The sequence below is a fragment of the Channa argus genome, chromosome 9, assembly GCF_033026475.1.
Source record: "Channa argus isolate prfri chromosome 9, Channa argus male v1.0, whole genome shotgun sequence".
Taxonomy (NCBI): Eukaryota; Metazoa; Chordata; class Actinopteri; order Anabantiformes; family Channidae; genus Channa; species Channa argus.
In genome coordinates, this window is record NC_090205.1 from 8,175,920 (window position 1) to 8,193,539 (window position 17,620).

Below are 17,620 nucleotides of genomic sequence, written 5' to 3' on the forward strand. Positions count from 1 at the left end.
CTAGACTTTTAGATAAATGGTAGAGGTCAAAGGACATTTTAAGGAATGACAGGGGGGTAAAATAGGGGTCACTGCAAATCGGTTCCTCTACCGAGCTGATATTCTTCTGGGTTTCTCGGACCCGCTTCACCTCGGGCAGATCTGGTATGGTTGTGCCTTTACCCACAGACTCCTTGTACTGTATCTGATCATTAGATAAGTTACAAAGGTACAGAGTAAGACAGAGACAAACAGGAAGACGGTATGTCCATCTGTTCATTCACTTTACAAAAGCTGTCAATGAAAAAGTGATGCTCACACAAATTTACATAAAGTTTGATGTTTGTTGGTTGTGTTGGCAATAAACAAGGTTGTGAAATATGTAGTTAATGGTTAAATACTTCTTTTAGGTAGTACACCAGGGTTTAGATGAAAGAAAAATCCTACAGTTCTCAAACTCCCAGTATTATCAAACGAGCCTGTTATGAAAATAGTGATTTATGAGACTTAGTTGGGATGTGGGGAGGGGAAATTACGAGTAATGGAAACACGACGAATACATTTTTCTAGACTTTCAGATAAATGGTAGAGGTCAAAGGGCTTTTTAGGAAATGATTACAAGGGGGTAAAACAAGGGTCACTGCAACTCTGTTCCTCTACCGAGCTGATATTCTTCTGGGTTTCTCGGACCCGGTTCACCTCAGGGAGATCTGGTATGGTTGTGCCTTGACCCACAGAGTCCTTGTACTGTATCTGCCCATTAGATAAGTTACAAAGGTACAGAGTAAGACAGAGACAAACAGGAAGCACAGTTGTGACAGCATACACACTTCACAACATCTGGCAATAAAAAGTTACCACTCACACTGATTTTCACACATTTTAGTGGTAGTTAGGTTTTGAAAATGATTTGTTTAGTTCATTACTTTAGGATGTAAGGAATTACTGTGACTAACCCTGTAGAGCCCTCAAAGCCCCGATTGAAGAAAAATGTTGACTTGACTTAAAAATGTTTTTTTTTTCTTTGTGGGAAAGATTGTTGTATGTGGATACCCACACATCACACTCTTATGCTGCACTACTGAAAATGTCATTTAAAAATCATAGCAACTAAAATATTGCTACAGGAACCTGAGATCAGTTACAGGGGTCTGCTCCCAGTCACGTTCATTCACACCATAGGGGAACCATTTATTCATGGACCTGGCTTTGAGCATGGAGACATAGTTATGGCCCCATACTGTTGGAACCACAGGACTTTCATACATTTCCTGGCATGCTGGCAAGATTTACTGGGAAATAAGAACAGTTCAACCAAAACTATGAAGACATTCCAAAGGCCAAACGTACGCAAAGAACTGTATATATTTAGACAGGGGTGTCCACATATCTGTGCAATGAAGTGTGGGCACAAGTTAACCAAATATGTGGGTGTCTTTGGGGGCTCTGGAAAATCCCATAATTAGTGAGAAAAAAACAAATGAATATTTAAAATATTAAGAATAAAAAAAAACTAAATCTCAGTGAAAGCTTGGCTGGAAACTGGTAGTTGGAGGAGATTACATGTGAAGAAACGTCAGGTTATATTCTCAGACACTGGATTCAGAGGGAAAATGAAGGGAAGTGGGAGATGAAAAAGGGCAGGGTCACTCTGTGAACTACCGTGCTAATGTTCCTCTGGTTGCGTTTAACTCTCTCCATCTCAGGAGTCTCGGGCAAAGCTGTTCCCCCTCCCAAATCCTCTTTGTAGTGAATCTTTAAATGAGCAAGGAATGAGAGCAGCCTGAGTTCAACTCTGATTCTGGGGCTTGAATGTGCTTGAATTATTGTCCAAACTAAAATTGATTAAGTTGTGTTGGGTCAAACTTGTTACACATCAACAAAAACAGGAATGGGACAAACATAAAAATTAACATTTAAAATATGAACTATTATCAGAAAACCTACTGTACAACAACAGTATTCAGTATTTAACGACACACAAGCTCTGCACTAACATGTATATTTGTTACACTACAGAACAAATTGTCAAAGATTAGTTGCATGAATTAAAATGCTGGACTTTTTATATGGTTAAAGAATATATTTTTGGTCCAAACGAATGAGGGCTACATATGAATGATGTTTGTTAAAGATGAGGAGAGAAAGTTAAATTTCTAGGAAAAATGTAAAAAACATATTAGGATTGTTATAAAAAATATATTATGGAGTAAATACCAAGCTGAAATTCTTTGTATTCTCTTTAACGCGTAGGATTTCAGGAGTGTCCTTTACAGTACACGCTTTGCCCTTTATGTTTTTAAGGTCAATCTTGTATTGAAGCTACAGGGAGAAAAACAAAAGTGCAGTTAAAATGTTTCTTAGTGACATACTTAAAAAAAAAAAATCCCAAGAGAGAAGCTGCCTGTTCATATAAAAAAAAATTTAAATCATCACGAGAGCTACTTTTATTTATGTCCCTGAGTAAAACGTACTGCACTTTAGAAAAACTGAACTTAAAACAGGACGTGAATAAATTCACAGACACCAAACAAAAGACATTCCTCTAACAATGCAAAAATATTGAGTACTGATAAAAATACCTTACAGCAGACATTAGACATACATAGAGCCACCAAACATTGACTTCACTAGATCCATGGTCAAAGACACGCAGCATAGTGCATCATTTATGTTTATTACTTACAGTGCTGAAGTTTTTCTGGTTCTCACGGACTCTCTGCATCTCTGGAGTGTCCAGGACTGGCACGTAGTGAGACATGGTCTTCTCAGCTTCCTCTTTGTACTTTTTCTGTTGGATAAAAATACAGTCGTTGACATCCTCAATTAGTTTTGTCTGGTTTTAAATGTGTCCAGATACAGAGGTAAATAAAAGGAAGGAGATATTTTTGTGCAACATTTTTTTCAGTGCCAGTTCAATTAGGTAATGCACCTGGCTGACAATGTTCCTCATCTGCTGAGCATGGATAATGTCAGGAGTGTCGATGACAGTTGTGTAGCTGGCTCTGTCCATCTCAGCAGTCTGCTTGTACTTAGTCTAAAGAAGAAAAGGGTGTCAGTTAGCACGATGAAAAATCTTTCAACTGTCTGTGGACCATATATTGTTTTTCCTCTCAGCAAACAATATGAAAAGACAATAAGATTCAGACCTGGCTGAGGATGTCGGTAGCGTTTCTGGCCCTCATAAAGTCTGGGGTGTCTGTAGCCAAAGCCAACATTCCCTTGCCCTTGATCTCCTGCTCCAGTGCCTTCTTGTACTCTCTCTGAAAACATTATAAGTACCAAAGTTTTGAATAAAACCAATGTACTTAAAGCACAAATGGCAGGCAGTTCGAAGTAAACAACAGGATTTCTAATCATTCATATTAAGGGGGGCTGCAAAACCATGGGGCCTAGGGGAATAGGGAATGAAGAAAGTTAGAGGAAATTAGGTTTGTTTTAAGGAACAAATATGATACTTGGACGGCTGGCTGTGGGTGAAAAAACTGAAAAATGAAACAGCAGTAGTTAAGGACACGGTGTTAAAGCGTAATTAGTTATTTTCAACAAACTTTGTCACTTTCACTTAATTCTCAGTGAGGTTTATTGTTCAAAAAATATCAAACCTGCGTTACAATTTAATCTACTGGACTTACACTCAGAAAACCACCCTCAAATGCACAGAGAGGAAATCTCGCCAAAAATTAAATTAAAATGATCTAAAGTTATAGATTTCAATACACAACTTCTGGACCATCAGGCCAAAGCAGTAAGCACCTCTCTGTGTTGCAGGTGTGCTGTAGTTGTCTGTCTACATGATCTGAAATATAAATATGTAGACTATAAAGTCTACGATAAATATGTATAAACTATAAACATGTGGACTAAAAAGTCAAGGAATGAGGTCCTGGAAATAACACGTTTATTGAAAAACAAAGCAACAAATATAAGAGAAAATGACTAATGAATAATTTAATATAGATAAGGTCAAGTTATACTAAAACATTAGTAAATGTCAGATAAAAGAATATGCTATAAAATTAGTAATGTCATGAAGCAGGGACAGGAAGTAAAACACAGCAGTCGCCCTTTTACTGTAATGATTTAGCTTAGTTAAGAGGGGTAAGAGGGTTCCGCAGATGATGCACCAACAGCAGGAGAGCGGGAAGTGACTCGGATGAGCTGTCATGCTACCTTCATCATCATCGCCACCTTTCAGTCAAGTCGTACCTCACACAGGATTTGAGTGGCATTCCTTGCTCTCAAACGCTCCGGAGTTTCCTCCAGTGCATACAGCCCTTTACCCTTCACTCCCTCTTCTAGATCCCTCCTGTACTCTTTCTACAGGATGGAAAAAGAACAGAGAAACTGCCGAGAAGGGCACACAGACAGGCCAGGCCAAGGCATACATACAGACAGTACAATAGCCCTTTGAGCTCAAAGTCACCAAGGCTCCCAAAAGATAAAAACAAAGCAACTGGGTTCAGTTCTCTGCTATATTATTATTTAAAAAGACAAAATTGTAACAATCACTGTGGAGACATTGGTGACTTTGGCAAGAATCCTGATGAAAGACACTGTATGAACCACATTTGTCAAATAGAAAGTTGGAACAACAACAACAACAAAACAAGTCCACATTTCATCTTAAAAACACTGCTCATCATTCACATAATCACATGCATGCATGCAGACTTTATACTTTTTAGCTATTTGTAGTCCCCCACTGGATGAAAGGTTGATTGTGAAATTAGAAACCCAGGATGTCAGTGGATACAAATACAAATACCAGTACACTAAATGGGTAAATGTTTCATCATTAATAGTGTAATCATGCAACACATTAAAAATAAACTGCATTGGCAGACTTATGGTACAAGAGGGGAGGAGACACTCATGGGATTAAAGAAAAAAGTGGGACTGTAGTTGTGATGTAGTCTTAGTATGAAGATCCATTGTCAAAGGCACTTAGTATTAAGAATGAGTGAGGTAAAAATGGGAGGTTGTCAGGGATAAATTGTCCTTTAGTTACCTCACTGGCTATTTTGGTGGCGTGTCTGACATGTATCATTGAAGGGGTGACCTCCAAGCCTGAGAGGTTCTTGCCCCTCATGTTTTCCTCAAAATCCCTCTTATAGTCTTTCTATTGGTCGCAAAGATAAGACAAGGAACAGACAGAGCTCAGATGCTGATCCACTCAGGTACAGTACCTCATCCTGATTTTTACACTTATATAACACCCATGTCTGCATGCGAGGTCTCTTGTGGCACACAGTGCATTGCAGCAGCACCTATTATTTTTAAGGCTCATGGAATAATACAAGTCATATAAAGTGGATAAAATGATACAAAACACTGTTAGTTCTTTCAGAGACTGTGACAAACATGTTTAAGCTTTGTCCTCCCTGCACCATGGAAAGGATTGTTCAGCTACCAGAACTTTAAATATTAGGAAAAACCAAGTCCAAAAAGCCTGGAGCTTTTTGTAACCCATTTTAAATGTTTTAAAAGGCACATCCAGCAATGATAGACAGGTAGGGAGGGAGTATGTCAGGGATCGTAGTCTTTAATCTAAATTGTAAAAATAATAACAATAACTTGAAAACTAAAGTAAATTAGCAAGTCACAAAACTCTGTAACTAATCAGCACCAAAACCTAATTTATTAGCCTGGCATTAAACGCACCGTTAAAACTTCCACAAACCTTAGAAACATTCTGCAAGTCTAATATAAAGCAAAACTTCAACTCCAACAAGTTGAAGCATTTAACAGGACGTTAACGTAAAGTCTGGCACCGGAGAGTCTGCAAAGTGACCTGTAATGGAAAGTGTTGAAACACAGAGGAGAGTGACAGGATACAGTATTTACCTGGCTCTGCATGTGCTGGGCCTCCTTAGCAGTCACATATGTGGGTGTTTCAAAGTCCAGCATGGCCTTGCCCTTTTCCTTCTCATACTTCTCCTTGTATTTCACCTGGAACAGCCAACACAAATCAAATGACTAAAGCCTTCAGTGGGCAGGTTTGAAAATCCTGCCACTACATTTTACTGTAAACCTGTTTCTCTTCACTTCTATCCACTAAAACATCAAACAGAACGACTGCATTCACTTACATCAGCGCTCTATAATTTAAAGGGCACCTTCCTGATTCTAGTTTGGGTAGCGCATATAAATAAATTTGATTAAACTTCCCTCTAACCTCCCTACATTAAAATATCTCTCGACTTCTGGCTGAAAAATGCCTCTCCATGACATCACTTGGAAGGACCTTCAGTTCAGATGATGTCGTCTTGTTGAACAAACTATGGAGTTTGTAATTATAGTGTACTTCCTTTTCCAGGGCTCCTCCAGATGACATCATCTGACCTCCTAATGATGAAAAACCCCTCCGGGGGATGTCATCTGGAGGTTTTCACCAGAAGCAGAGAAATATTGTAATATAGGGAAGTCAGAAGGAAGTTCATAAGCATTAATGCACATTTACACCCTAAACTAAAGCCACAGAGAGCAAGTTGAGAATCGGTGAAGTCACCCTCCAAGTAAAGGACAACATGCAAGAATATGGTTGTAACTTCATTAATTTGCAGTTCTTTTTGAAAGAATGCTTTGAATGCATTATTCTATTTGAAAGAGAGCACATTCAGCATTAAACATAAATGTCACCCTTTAGGGTTTTGTATTAACTTGGAGCTAATGTCTCACCAAATGAACAGTATGTTTTACCGTCTCCAACACAATCCAAAAGTTAATGCAACACCACCCTCTTGTAAGTCCAGCAAAATGGAGATGGTGGAATCAAACATCACATACAGAAAAAAGGAATCAGCACTGGTGTGGTTTTGTTAGGCCCCCAAGTCAGTATAACTTACGTTACTCTGCAGTTCAGAGGCCTCCTTGAGATGGAGCTGCTCTGGTGTGTCAGCAATCATATGGTAGTGACCCTTACTCTCCTCAAATTTCTTCTTGTAGCAGTACTACAGGGAGAATTCCCAGTCAAGTAAGACAGCTCAGTAAGGCAAATGTAAAAAATGCACGGCGCTCTGCAGTTTACTCGGATTCATGACTTTATATATTATAGCCTTTACCGTGATAATTGCGGGGGGGAAAAAAAGACAAAATAACAGTTGAATTTTTTAAATGGTTGTTAAAAAGGATATGAAAATGAAGGAGGTTTGTGTTAAGTATTCATTAAAAAGACTATTTTTAGAAACTACAGGAGAAAAAAATCCAACTAAAAAGGTCAGAGTTGAGGTTACGGGAGGTGAAAATGTGCGTAGGTCAAGGGACAAAAGGTAAAGGATTAAAAGGGTAAGGATCACCACCAGATGAGGTCACAGAGTAATGGAGGTTTGGATGATGGAGCTTAGTAAATAAATCCATGAAAAGGTCAATCATCTGAAACTTGAATAGTTACTGATGTGGATGTAGGGATGATGGAAACACTGGGTTCAGACACATTTCACACCCGAGGGTGCACTGAAACTGAACTGACTCCCAGCAGCTTCCTGGGTGGTTATGAGAGTGGGTTAAAGGGGGACGGTGTCTTACGTCGCTGGACAGTTTGCTAGTGCTCAGGCCGTGCTGCATAGACAGGGACTCGGCCATGTCAGTCACGGGCTTGTGGATCTTCTTCAGGTCGAGCTTGTACTTCACCTGGGAGTTAGAAGAAGAAGTTGACATTTTATTTACACATTAGCAAATCGTATGGCACTTTGTATTTGAAATGGGGCCATTCTGAAATCACTAATGATACAGAAATAAGGCCAGAGTTAGCTGTGATGTGGGTTTTGAGGATAATTCTGTTTTTGGATAATTTAACATGTGTTTAATTAATTGTTAATTTAATGGAACATGTTTTAAAAAAGTTTAAATAGGGTCAACAAAACTATCCACAAATACAAGTTAAAATTCTAACATACATACAAACATACAACAAAACCCACAATTGTATTTTAAAAAAATGTTTAGAGAAATGATGTGGAATAATACAGCTTACCTCACTAGCCAGCACATTGGCATCCTTCATAGTCTTGTAAATCTTACTCTCTTTCGGGTCAAATTGTGGTTTCTTTCCTTTCATCTCCTTGTCAAACTTCTCCTTATACTTTAGCTGTTAGGGAGGGATATATGTAAGGCTCAGTATATACTTTCCTTGGAGACCAAAACCAGTGGAACATTTACACGACTCCATCACATGGTAAACATTTAAAGTACAACATAATGGTTCTTTGACTGTGTATAGCAAGGGATCTGTAACTCAGATTCTAATACGTTTGTGCACACTGAGTAACACTGCTGTTTATTGCATGCCTCTCACAGTTAAAGGGTAACTTCACCAACTTTCAACTTGCTCTCTATGGCTTTAGTTTAGGATGTTTATGTCCATTAATGCTTTCAAACTTCCCTTTGACTTCCCCATATTAAAATATTTTGCTGCTTCTAGATGCAAAACTCCTGGAAGAGTTTTTCATCATTAGGGGTTCAGATGATGTCATCTGGAGGAGCGCTTGAAAAGCAGGTTGTCCATGATTACAAACTTTGTGGTATGAGCAACGAGATGACATAATCTGAACTAAAGGTTTCTCCAAGAACCAAAAGAACCAAGTTAAATATCAGTGAAGGCATCCTTTAACACTTTGTTTATATCCCTTGTTATCCAGGAGTCAAATGGTGTCTTATAAACAATAATGAATATTTCCATGCATCAAATTCAATTCTTCACACTTTACATTAGAATGCATCTTAAGCAACACTGTGATTTGATTTTGTTTCCCTGCTCCTATTTGGTTTCATGTTTTGGAAACTGCTGATATACTTGAGAAAAAGTTCTACAATTTAAAAGTTAAAGATGACAAATTGGGCCTTTCAGGCTGTGTGTGTGTGTGTGTGTGTGTGTGTGTGTGTGTGTGTTAACACTAAACTACACGATGTGGTATCATTGTCTGGTTATACAAGTGTTATATATGTATTGTTTGCATTCATACCTATCTTTAGAGCTACATTACCAGCCTCTGATACCGCCACCGCCAAGATGCATTTTAAAGCTAAGTGTGAACAAAGCTTATAATACAGTAGACCTCTGTGATCCACGTAAAGACAATATCAACTTCATATATAATGAAGTACATATGGGAAAAAGCAAGGCCATATGATGGTGATTGTGTTTGACTGGGAGCTTGGGTTGTTCTTTGAATGCACAGATTAACCAGCCTATGAGAGAAGGGGTGACAAAGCAATAACTTTAAACACTGCCTCAGAAAAACTTGCAAATCTAGTATTATTAATTATAAGCTAATCTGCACTTTTAGCACATTTGTAAACTTGTACCAAATAAGCCTACGCTGCCTTCCAGTGTTCAGATTAAAAAGGAGCAAAACCTGCGAAATTAACTACTGGATGTACAGATTTTAGGAAAGAATTCAAATGCAATAGCTTGTTCATTTTTGAATAATCCACATATTTTACCATTCAGAGACAGGCAAAATGACTTACTGACAAAGGAAAACAGAAGACTATTAAACAGAATAAAAAAAAAAAAAGAAGGATTGAAATACAGTGTTTGGACTCTTGCAACGTAAAGCAGCAATGTTATGCTTGTCTATGCTTAGCAGTGAGCCAGAGCTTGTCAGGGAAATAAAGGAGCAGAGGGAGCACAAAATGCACGGAAGGTTTACAAGCCAAATCAAAGTAAAAACAACATAACAACTGAGAATGTGACTCAAATTATTTTTAAGATAAAACCTTCTTCTTATTTCTATCAATGAAGTTAAGTCACAGTAAATCCTGCAGTAACTTTAGGGATCACCCAAGTTTTCCGTCAATAAACAGATGTGAAGGGAACAGAAAGACAGAGGAGACACACCAGCCCAGTTTCAAAGCATAAACCTCCTTACATCACTAATCACGGCATTCGTTTTCTTAATGTGGCGCATCAGGGGGGTATCATAGGAAGCTGCTCCATGGAAGGAGGGCTTGGCCTCCACCTACAAAGCGCAGTGAGATGGAGGGATGAGAACACACAAACAAGGACATAATGGAAGGACAGAGGAAAGTGATGATGACTAAGGCAACTAAAAGAGAAGGATAGAGAAAGAGAAGGAGGACAGGTTCAGAGGTGTGGGTGAGACATGTACAATGATATGAGAAGTTAAACATTTAAAAACATTAAGACATGGATTATAATGCGGGATGGCAGAGGAAGCACTATGGAAGAGCTGCTAGTTCTATCGTTAGGCCTACAGGAATGCTACTAAGCATCTATCACAGCAATACTAGTCTGCAAATATTAGCTTATGGAAGCTGATGGTTGCTGGTGTAATATTCCTTCCAGTCATTGATTCCATCCATCTTCTATGTAAAATAAATTCAGGAAAGACACATGAGTGGCCCAGGGGTCCTGCAACAGATGGTTGATTAGGTTAGGTGTACCTGGCTGTTCAGCTTGGAAACCTCGGTGGCCAGAGCAATGTCTGGGCGGTAGGTCAGCGAGCCACCACGGCTTGCCTCCTCACGGGCCTTTTCACGGTAGCCGACCTGATGGAGACCAGGCAATAACAATCAGTGGAGCATGTACAAGTGTTGTTTTTCAATCATTAATTGCGCATTGGTGATAAGCCATCGCTGTTGTGATGACTGTGACACACACATATAACGATTTTCTGAAGAATTGTAAGAATTGCGTTTTTTTTAAAGAGATCATGCCAGTATGAAATATTTGTTATTATTTTCTGCCATTCTTCTAATAACCTGTGGAACAATGGGACATATTCACAATATATGCCAACATGTGATTAAGGGCAATTCGCTATTTATCCTATTTATCGCTCAATCTGGGACTGAAAATTAGGCTTATGAAGAACGACATTTGCAAAACATAAAATTGTTTCCATTAGTTAGTACTTCTGATGCAACAAGGACTTTGGCAGTTTTTTTTGTGTGCAGTTGTTAGTCTGATAACTATAGTTACCTGGCTGATAAGCTTGGCGGCCTGCGTAGCCTTCTTTATGTCCGGACGATCAGCAACAGTAGTGTAGGAGAGGTTGGCTTTAGCATCCTTCTTGTAGGCAATCTGAGGCATAGGGCAATAGAGAGGACAGAATAGGTTATGTGACCAAACTGACCCGAACATCTAGAAAGAAAGACCAACCAAAGGGGTGTGAAACTAATCCTAAACAGAGATGAGGAAAATTAATCGAAATGTTATTTTAGCACAATAGTGGAGAAGACTCACGCTGCTCTGTGCCTTGGCGACATCTATGGCATGCTGAACATCAGGTGGGACAACCATGTGGTTATACACTGACTTACCCTTTTCCTTCTCAAACTTTGCTTTGTACCGTTTCTGTAAGGAAAAAAAGGAATGTCGAGGCCAGCAGCCCAAAAATAGTGCAGCAATGTAAGATGGTTGAAAAAGTGTGAGTCAGTTGTACCCCGCTGACAAGCTTGTTCATCTCTTTGCTGTGGGCAGTGTCACGAGTCTCAGGTAGGGTGGTGAATGAGCCAGACTGCATTTCCTTCTTACTGGCCTGCTTGTATTTGCTCTGAGGACGAATATATAGAACTTATATCAATATTGATGTGGTGTTTTAGTCTGATGTAGCTTATACTAAACCTGAATCAAAGGTTCACAAAAATGTATTTTGTACAGATCACGTCTTACCTCAGATGCCAGAGTTCGCACTGCCTTGGCATGAAGGATATTAGGAGTGTCCAGGACAGACAGATAGTGGCCCTTTGCCTTTTCATACTTCTCTTTGTATTTCACCTGGGGGCAGAAACGAATAAATATATAATAATATAAATAATACATTCAGAAGTAGACTTATTTAAGTTCTCAGCACTTTAGTAATTTCATTTCATCATAGAATTGATAATAAAAAAACATGGGAAACCTTACATCACTGGCCATTTCAGCATTCTTCTTGCAGAGGACTGTGTACTTGTCATCAACTATAGGTATCACACAGCCCTTCAACATCTCTTTGTCATACTTGTACTCAGCCTGTTGGGGAAATAATCCAGTTGTATTTACAAAGCAAAAATGGATGGTATAAAAAAATACTGATTGCATGTTGACAAAATTAAAAATTAAAATAGCACATGTGAAGAAGCACCAACTCACATCACTCATTTGCAAGGAGTTTCTAGCAGCGTTGACAAAGTCAGGTCTGTCTACTGTCCAGATCCATTTGTTCTTGGTGGCTTCATACTTTTTCTTGTAGTCAAGCTTCAAATAAATCCCCACCCCCCCACCGTTATTTTGAGTTCAAATTAAATCAATAATAATTAGAACATGATATTGCCACAATGACACATCCTGTCATAAAGATACTTACATTGCTGATGTTCTTATAGGCCTCCTTGGCGGCACGAATCTCATGAGCCTCGGGGCCCATGTTGATCTGAGCCTTGCTCTTTTCATACACTTCTTTGTATTTCAGCTGCAAGATGTATGCAAAATACAGCATTAAAAATAAAAACGTACTTCATATTCAGGCCTCCATTCCACATGTGAAAATGTGCTGTAGGTAAAGGTGGTTTGTGGACGACTTACATTGCTGGTGATGTCCTTGACCCGCTTCATGTGCTGCTGGTGTGGAGTGTCATAAGGCAGAGTGTATGCCTTGGCTTTCGTCTTGTTGTACTCCATCTTGTAAATGATCTAAAAAGTAAATATCACAACAGAGTCAGCAGCAATTCAAAGCAAACCAAAAATTAAAAAAGGTGTAGAATTCCTGACATTGTGGACAAGAACAAAGCAACACAAAACTTACATCGCTGATCTTTTTGCTGCGTTTCTGGGTCTCATATTCAGGAGTTTCCAGAACGTAGGTGAACTTGTCCTTGACGCGTTCATACTGCTCCCTGTACTTCCACTGGTGGAGGATAAATGATGTGTCAGCACAAGAAAGGTGATATCCCTAATAATCAACATTTTTATTTGTGTGTATTCTGACTAGCTTCTCTTGGTTATTATTAAAGAAGCTTTAAGCAATGATAAATACAGTCCAAGAAAAGAAGCATATGAATTTATAAAATTAAAATTTTGAAAAGACAAATTGTTCTGATACTAAGATAGAAACAGTCGTATTCCCGCATCAAACGATGACCTTATCGTATTCAGCTTCAGATTTAATAATAAAAAAATTATATGTATAATGATGGAAGTGGTGTCATGCAGAACATGCCTTATGAAACATGCACAAACACAACAGGAATTATTTTCCAGGCGAAAATGAAGACAAGAACAAATTACCATTATTCAGTGATGAAAAGCTGCAGTGCCCACGCTACTCATGGTGAATAGCAGTCCATCTAATGCTATTGTTCACTAATCTGGGTTCAGTAAATATAGCTTACTCAAAAAAAAAATCATTTAAATTGAACTAATAAAGAGAAATGTCTATTTGGCACTTTACTAGTTTCAAAATGACAAAATCACCATCTGTCAACAATAAGATCACCATCTGTCTCTGCAGAAGCTGTAATGCAGCAATGTGCTTCATTTCTAATAACTACGAGTTAAATTAATAAGACATGAAGAGAGAGAAGTATGTGATCTAGGGATTAAAGCATGAAGGGTGGAATGTATAGGAGCAAAAACTGCTTTAGTAGTTAAAATGAGTTGAATGGAAGGAATGAGTTTCTACAGAATGAGATTTAATGTAATGAGGTCTTGTCCAGAAACAGCAGGGAGGACCAAAATAATTTTTTGACTTTCAAACCTGTAGGTTTTGAAACTATACAGGGGTTTCTCCTGTCTGTTTATGGACAGGGATGAGGGTTATTATGGTTCAGGCTTGGTGCCTGTTTACCTTACTGCCAATGGTGGACTGGTAAAGGGCTGTGAGAATGTCAAGGCGGAGTAGGTCATTGCAGCCAGTCTTTAGCAGATCCTTTGCTCTGGATTTATACCTTGACTGTCCACACACATACAACAACACACACGCACACACACAAAACATGCCATAGTTGAAGACACATGACAAATGGCAGTAACACTGGGAGGACTGGAGAAATACTCCTGGGATCCAAGTGTGCCAGTAGAGCTGCTTGTCCACATCTGTGCCCTCAGAGTGACAGAAATCCTCACTTATTCAAGTGTGACTCTCTCATTATTTGGTGATTTATTTGTTTGGATGCATTTCGAATTTCAAAAGAATAATTTAACCATGAGAGATAAAGCTGCCTTTCTAATGGCACAGATTACGGAGGATCCGGCTCACTCAAGAGAGCACTCCAGCTGCTATTTGAGTGGCACTGTTTACAGCAACCTACGTAGGACGAAAAGAATTAAGGAACAACCAGACACCGACAGACAGTGAGAGAAAATTCTCAATTTGGTAGAAGTATCATAGCCATGCGATGACGACCACCAGCAGATCTGTCCAAGTTCATGCACCAGTGTCATTGGTGTGAAGGACTGAACTGGAGGTAGCAGTAGAGGAGGCAGGCCAGTCATTAAAGGCGACCAAGGCGTTTACCTGGCTCATCTTCCTGTTCTCCCTGGCCAGTTGGTATCTAGGATCGTCTGTTGTTATGGTGAACTTATCCTTAGTCTTTTCATAGTTATCTTTGTAGATCCTCTACTCAGAATGTCAGAAGGAGGTTAAACACATATATCCAGAAAACAATGCACACTGTGTGGAAAATGTTAAACAAGCTGACATGAAAAACAATTAATACACTTTATAATGGACAATGAACACTTGCTTTTATCTTTACACATAAAAAGCATAAATGTCACAGACTAATAATATGAATCAACAGTCTTTTACCCCCAAGCTGAAAGTCTGGTTGAGGAAAGTGTGATTAACAAGTAAAATATAATTTTTTTAAGAAAAGAGATTCAACAAACTAATAATGATTTTGTATCAATTATTCAGTTATTGCATTGTGTTAGAGAATGAAAGGACTCACTTCATTGATGAGATTGGAGGCGTTCTTAACAGTCTGGAAGAACGGAGTGTCACAAGTGTATTTGAAGTTGCCTCTGTTTTTCTCATAGGAGGCTTTGTACAGTCTCTGTTAACAAGAAATGGAACATTTTTTAGAAACATGCAGAAAACACAGCTCTCTACTAAAGATCCCCGCATATGCTACAATACAAGACATTCTTGTCCGAGGACAATAAGAGAGCAAACAGTAAGTATTAAAATAGTATTTTCTTTAGTATGACATTATATATAGTTTATTCATGTTAAATAAAAATGTTTAAGAAAAGTTAAATAATAAATTAAATAGACACTTCACCTCACTGTACAGCTTCTTGTTCCTCTCAGCATGCATCAGGTCAGGTGTGTCCCATACATAGCAGCCAATACCCTTTAGCCAATCCAGGTCCTCCTTGTATTTGACCTAAAAAGAGACATAATAAAGAGATTTAAAGTATATATCACATGGTATCTCAATGATACTATGTGGCAGTCTTCTTGCTGTGGGTCAATATTTTATCCGAGGGTACGTCATTTTAGAATACTCACAGTGCTGACATTATCATTAACAATTTTGTTGAAGTAGAACTCAGGACGGTCAGGGATGGATTTCCATGTACCCAGCGAACTAATGTACTTCTCCCTGTATTTAACCTGGGAAATCACAATGGAAAGATGGAAACAATTATTTTTGATGTCTTAAATGAAAGGTGCAAAGATATTCATAACCATCCACCAGGTAATTTCTAATTGCTGACCTCGCTGATGTCATCGGTGACTTTGCGATGATAGACGATGTCCAGAGCATCTTTGACTGTGCGGTAGTGGCCCTTGGCGAGTTCAAAGGTCTCTTTGTAGCGCAGCTGAATAAATGAAGAACAAAATGTCTCACATATAATTTCTGTATTTTGTAGTACAGTAAACTTTGTGAAACAATATCTATATGATCATAGCCATCACATAATCCATTTTACTTAATCAAATTCCTCCTAAATTATAGCTTCTTCCAGTGAAGTAACACATTTTTTCTGGCCTACTCTGCTAAAATCTATTTAGCAAAACTGACCAGTTAATATTTTAAACTCTAATTCAATTAAGTATTAACAAAAGGGTCGTGCCCTGGTTCAGAACAATGATAAAATAATTGTTATTATAGGAAAAAGATATTCGGTGAGTATACTCACATCACTGGACTGAAGATAGGCTTTCTTGGCACGGATCAGGTAAGGTGTATCAGCAATGGCTGTGTACCTGTGCTTCATTTTCTCATACTGTTCTTTGTACTTGTTCTAAGGGAAGAAAGACACAGCAACAAATTACACAACACATTGGGAATCTGTTACATAATTAGTCTTATAATATTTTTCATAAACATTCACTAAGATGATCTACAGCAATTCACATTCTGCAGCAGAGAATATTCTGCAAAGACTTACATCACTGTAGACCACTTTCATCTTCCTAGAATGGCCCATGTTTGGAGTTTCAACCTCTTGAGTGAAGTGAGCTCTCTGCTTGGCAGCCAGATCTGTGTACTGGTACTGTACAACAAACACAATTGATTGTTAGATTATCAGATAAACAAAATTAAAAAAGTGTCAAATATTTCATTTAAATAGTAAAGCTCCATCTGAACTTACGATATTAGTCAGCTGTTGGGCCCATTTGGCTCTCTTGAAATCCACAGAGTCCACAGTGGTGGTGACCTTGGCCATTTCCTGCTTGCTCTGGGCTTTGTAGATCATCTAAAAATAAAGAAGAAGGAAAGAGTATCTTCTTATTTTATGTTTTTAACCTGTTTGGTCAACCTAGTTGACGCTTAACAATTTAAGTTACAAGTTACAAGAGTAAAAAAATAAACAGGATTTTACCTTTTTTATGAAAAACCGTTAAAGAAATTGTTATTTAAAAGCTGCTTAACCGCTTAGAAACTTTCATGATGTGAAGATATTAGAGTTACAAAAATGTGTGACTCACATTGCTCAAGTGGGTCTTCAGCTCAGTTACACGTTTATACTCTGGCGTGTCGAGGACCACAGAGAAGTTAGCAAGGTTCTTCTTGGCCTCCACTGGATAGTCCGTCTATAAAAGGGAAAAACCAGCCTTTCATATGGTCATACAGTAGCAAATTGAATATGTACCGACAACTAGTATTCCATCCAAAAATAAGAACATACCCTCAATTTGGTTATGTTGCGCACATGGACCATCTCTGGAGTGTTATACAGGAAGCAGCCGAGGCCTCTCAGCCACATCAGATCTTCTTTGTATTTTAGCTAAAAACAACAGGAGATTTTAAGAAACAATTTCTTACATATGAAGTTACTTTTTTTAAAAACGTTTTTCTTTACCATACCTCACTGCAGATATGATTGACATGGTAGCTGTGCATCAGCTCAGGTGTAATGGGCAAAGAGATCAGCTGGCCTCTGCTGTTGTAATATTTCTCTTTGTAGCACAACTAGAATGTGAAAACAAAAAGGTGTCATAAATGGAATGTACTTCTACCACCCCGTCAATCCTATATGGACACGAGTTGCATAAATTGTGAGAAAATTGTTTCATACGTCACTGAGGTTCTCCTGGTTCTTCTTGACTTGTTTGATATCAGGGGTGTCGTAGGTTGTGTGGATCTTGTCCTTGTGCTTGTGGTAGTCCTCACGATACAGACGCTGCAGAGAAAAAGAAGCTTCTGGATTGTTTTATCCCATAACAGTGTGCAACATATT

The 17,620-nt window shown here is 38.5% G+C and overlaps 1 protein-coding gene across 28 annotated transcripts in view; it reads right to left on the minus strand.

Moving 5' to 3' along the window:
- neb (nebulin) overlaps positions 1 to 17,620 on the minus strand; it is a 58,228-nt gene that overhangs the window by 5,756 nt on the left and 34,852 nt on the right. For 5 of the 28 annotated variants that reach the window (XM_067516247.1, XM_067516253.1, XM_067516243.1 and 2 more), the window contains 36 exons: positions 17,459 to 17,563; positions 17,248 to 17,352; positions 17,069 to 17,167; positions 16,869 to 16,973; positions 16,532 to 16,636; positions 16,328 to 16,432; positions 16,076 to 16,180; positions 15,650 to 15,754; positions 15,441 to 15,545; positions 15,211 to 15,315; positions 14,878 to 14,982; positions 13,773 to 13,877; positions 12,732 to 12,833; positions 12,512 to 12,619; positions 12,294 to 12,398; positions 12,080 to 12,184; positions 11,855 to 11,959; positions 11,618 to 11,722; positions 11,388 to 11,498; positions 11,189 to 11,299; positions 10,925 to 11,026; positions 10,387 to 10,491; positions 9,852 to 9,941; positions 7,955 to 8,068; positions 7,507 to 7,611; positions 6,828 to 6,932; positions 5,827 to 5,931; positions 4,991 to 5,101; positions 4,189 to 4,299; positions 3,129 to 3,242; positions 2,912 to 3,016; positions 2,666 to 2,770; positions 2,197 to 2,301; positions 1,642 to 1,734; positions 640 to 732; positions 92 to 184 (listed from right to left, as the gene is read on the minus strand). In XM_067516247.1, the coding sequence (XP_067372348.1) occupies positions 92 to 184; positions 640 to 732; positions 1,642 to 1,734; positions 2,197 to 2,301; positions 2,666 to 2,770; positions 2,912 to 3,016; positions 3,129 to 3,242; positions 4,189 to 4,299; positions 4,991 to 5,101; positions 5,827 to 5,931; positions 6,828 to 6,932; positions 7,507 to 7,611; positions 7,955 to 8,068; positions 9,852 to 9,941; positions 10,387 to 10,491; positions 10,925 to 11,026; positions 11,189 to 11,299; positions 11,388 to 11,498; positions 11,618 to 11,722; positions 11,855 to 11,959; positions 12,080 to 12,184; positions 12,294 to 12,398; positions 12,512 to 12,619; positions 12,732 to 12,833; positions 13,773 to 13,877; positions 14,878 to 14,982; positions 15,211 to 15,315; positions 15,441 to 15,545; positions 15,650 to 15,754; positions 16,076 to 16,180; positions 16,328 to 16,432; positions 16,532 to 16,636; positions 16,869 to 16,973; positions 17,069 to 17,167; positions 17,248 to 17,352; positions 17,459 to 17,563 (3,762 nt within the window). Of the gene's footprint in view, positions 1 to 91; positions 185 to 639; positions 733 to 1,641; positions 1,735 to 2,196; positions 2,302 to 2,665; positions 2,771 to 2,911; positions 3,017 to 3,128; positions 3,243 to 4,188; positions 4,300 to 4,990; positions 5,102 to 5,826; positions 5,932 to 6,827; positions 6,933 to 7,506; positions 7,612 to 7,954; positions 8,069 to 9,851; positions 9,942 to 10,386; positions 10,492 to 10,924; positions 11,027 to 11,188; positions 11,300 to 11,387; positions 11,499 to 11,617; positions 11,723 to 11,854; positions 11,960 to 12,079; positions 12,185 to 12,293; positions 12,399 to 12,511; positions 12,620 to 12,731; positions 12,834 to 13,772; positions 13,878 to 14,441; positions 14,544 to 14,877; positions 14,983 to 15,210; positions 15,316 to 15,440; positions 15,546 to 15,649; positions 15,755 to 16,075; positions 16,181 to 16,327; positions 16,433 to 16,531; positions 16,637 to 16,868; positions 16,974 to 17,068; positions 17,168 to 17,247; positions 17,353 to 17,458; positions 17,564 to 17,620 lie in introns of all 28 variants that reach the window. The other 23 variants (XM_067516264.1, XM_067516260.1, XM_067516257.1 and 20 more) reach the window with 17 other exon arrangements.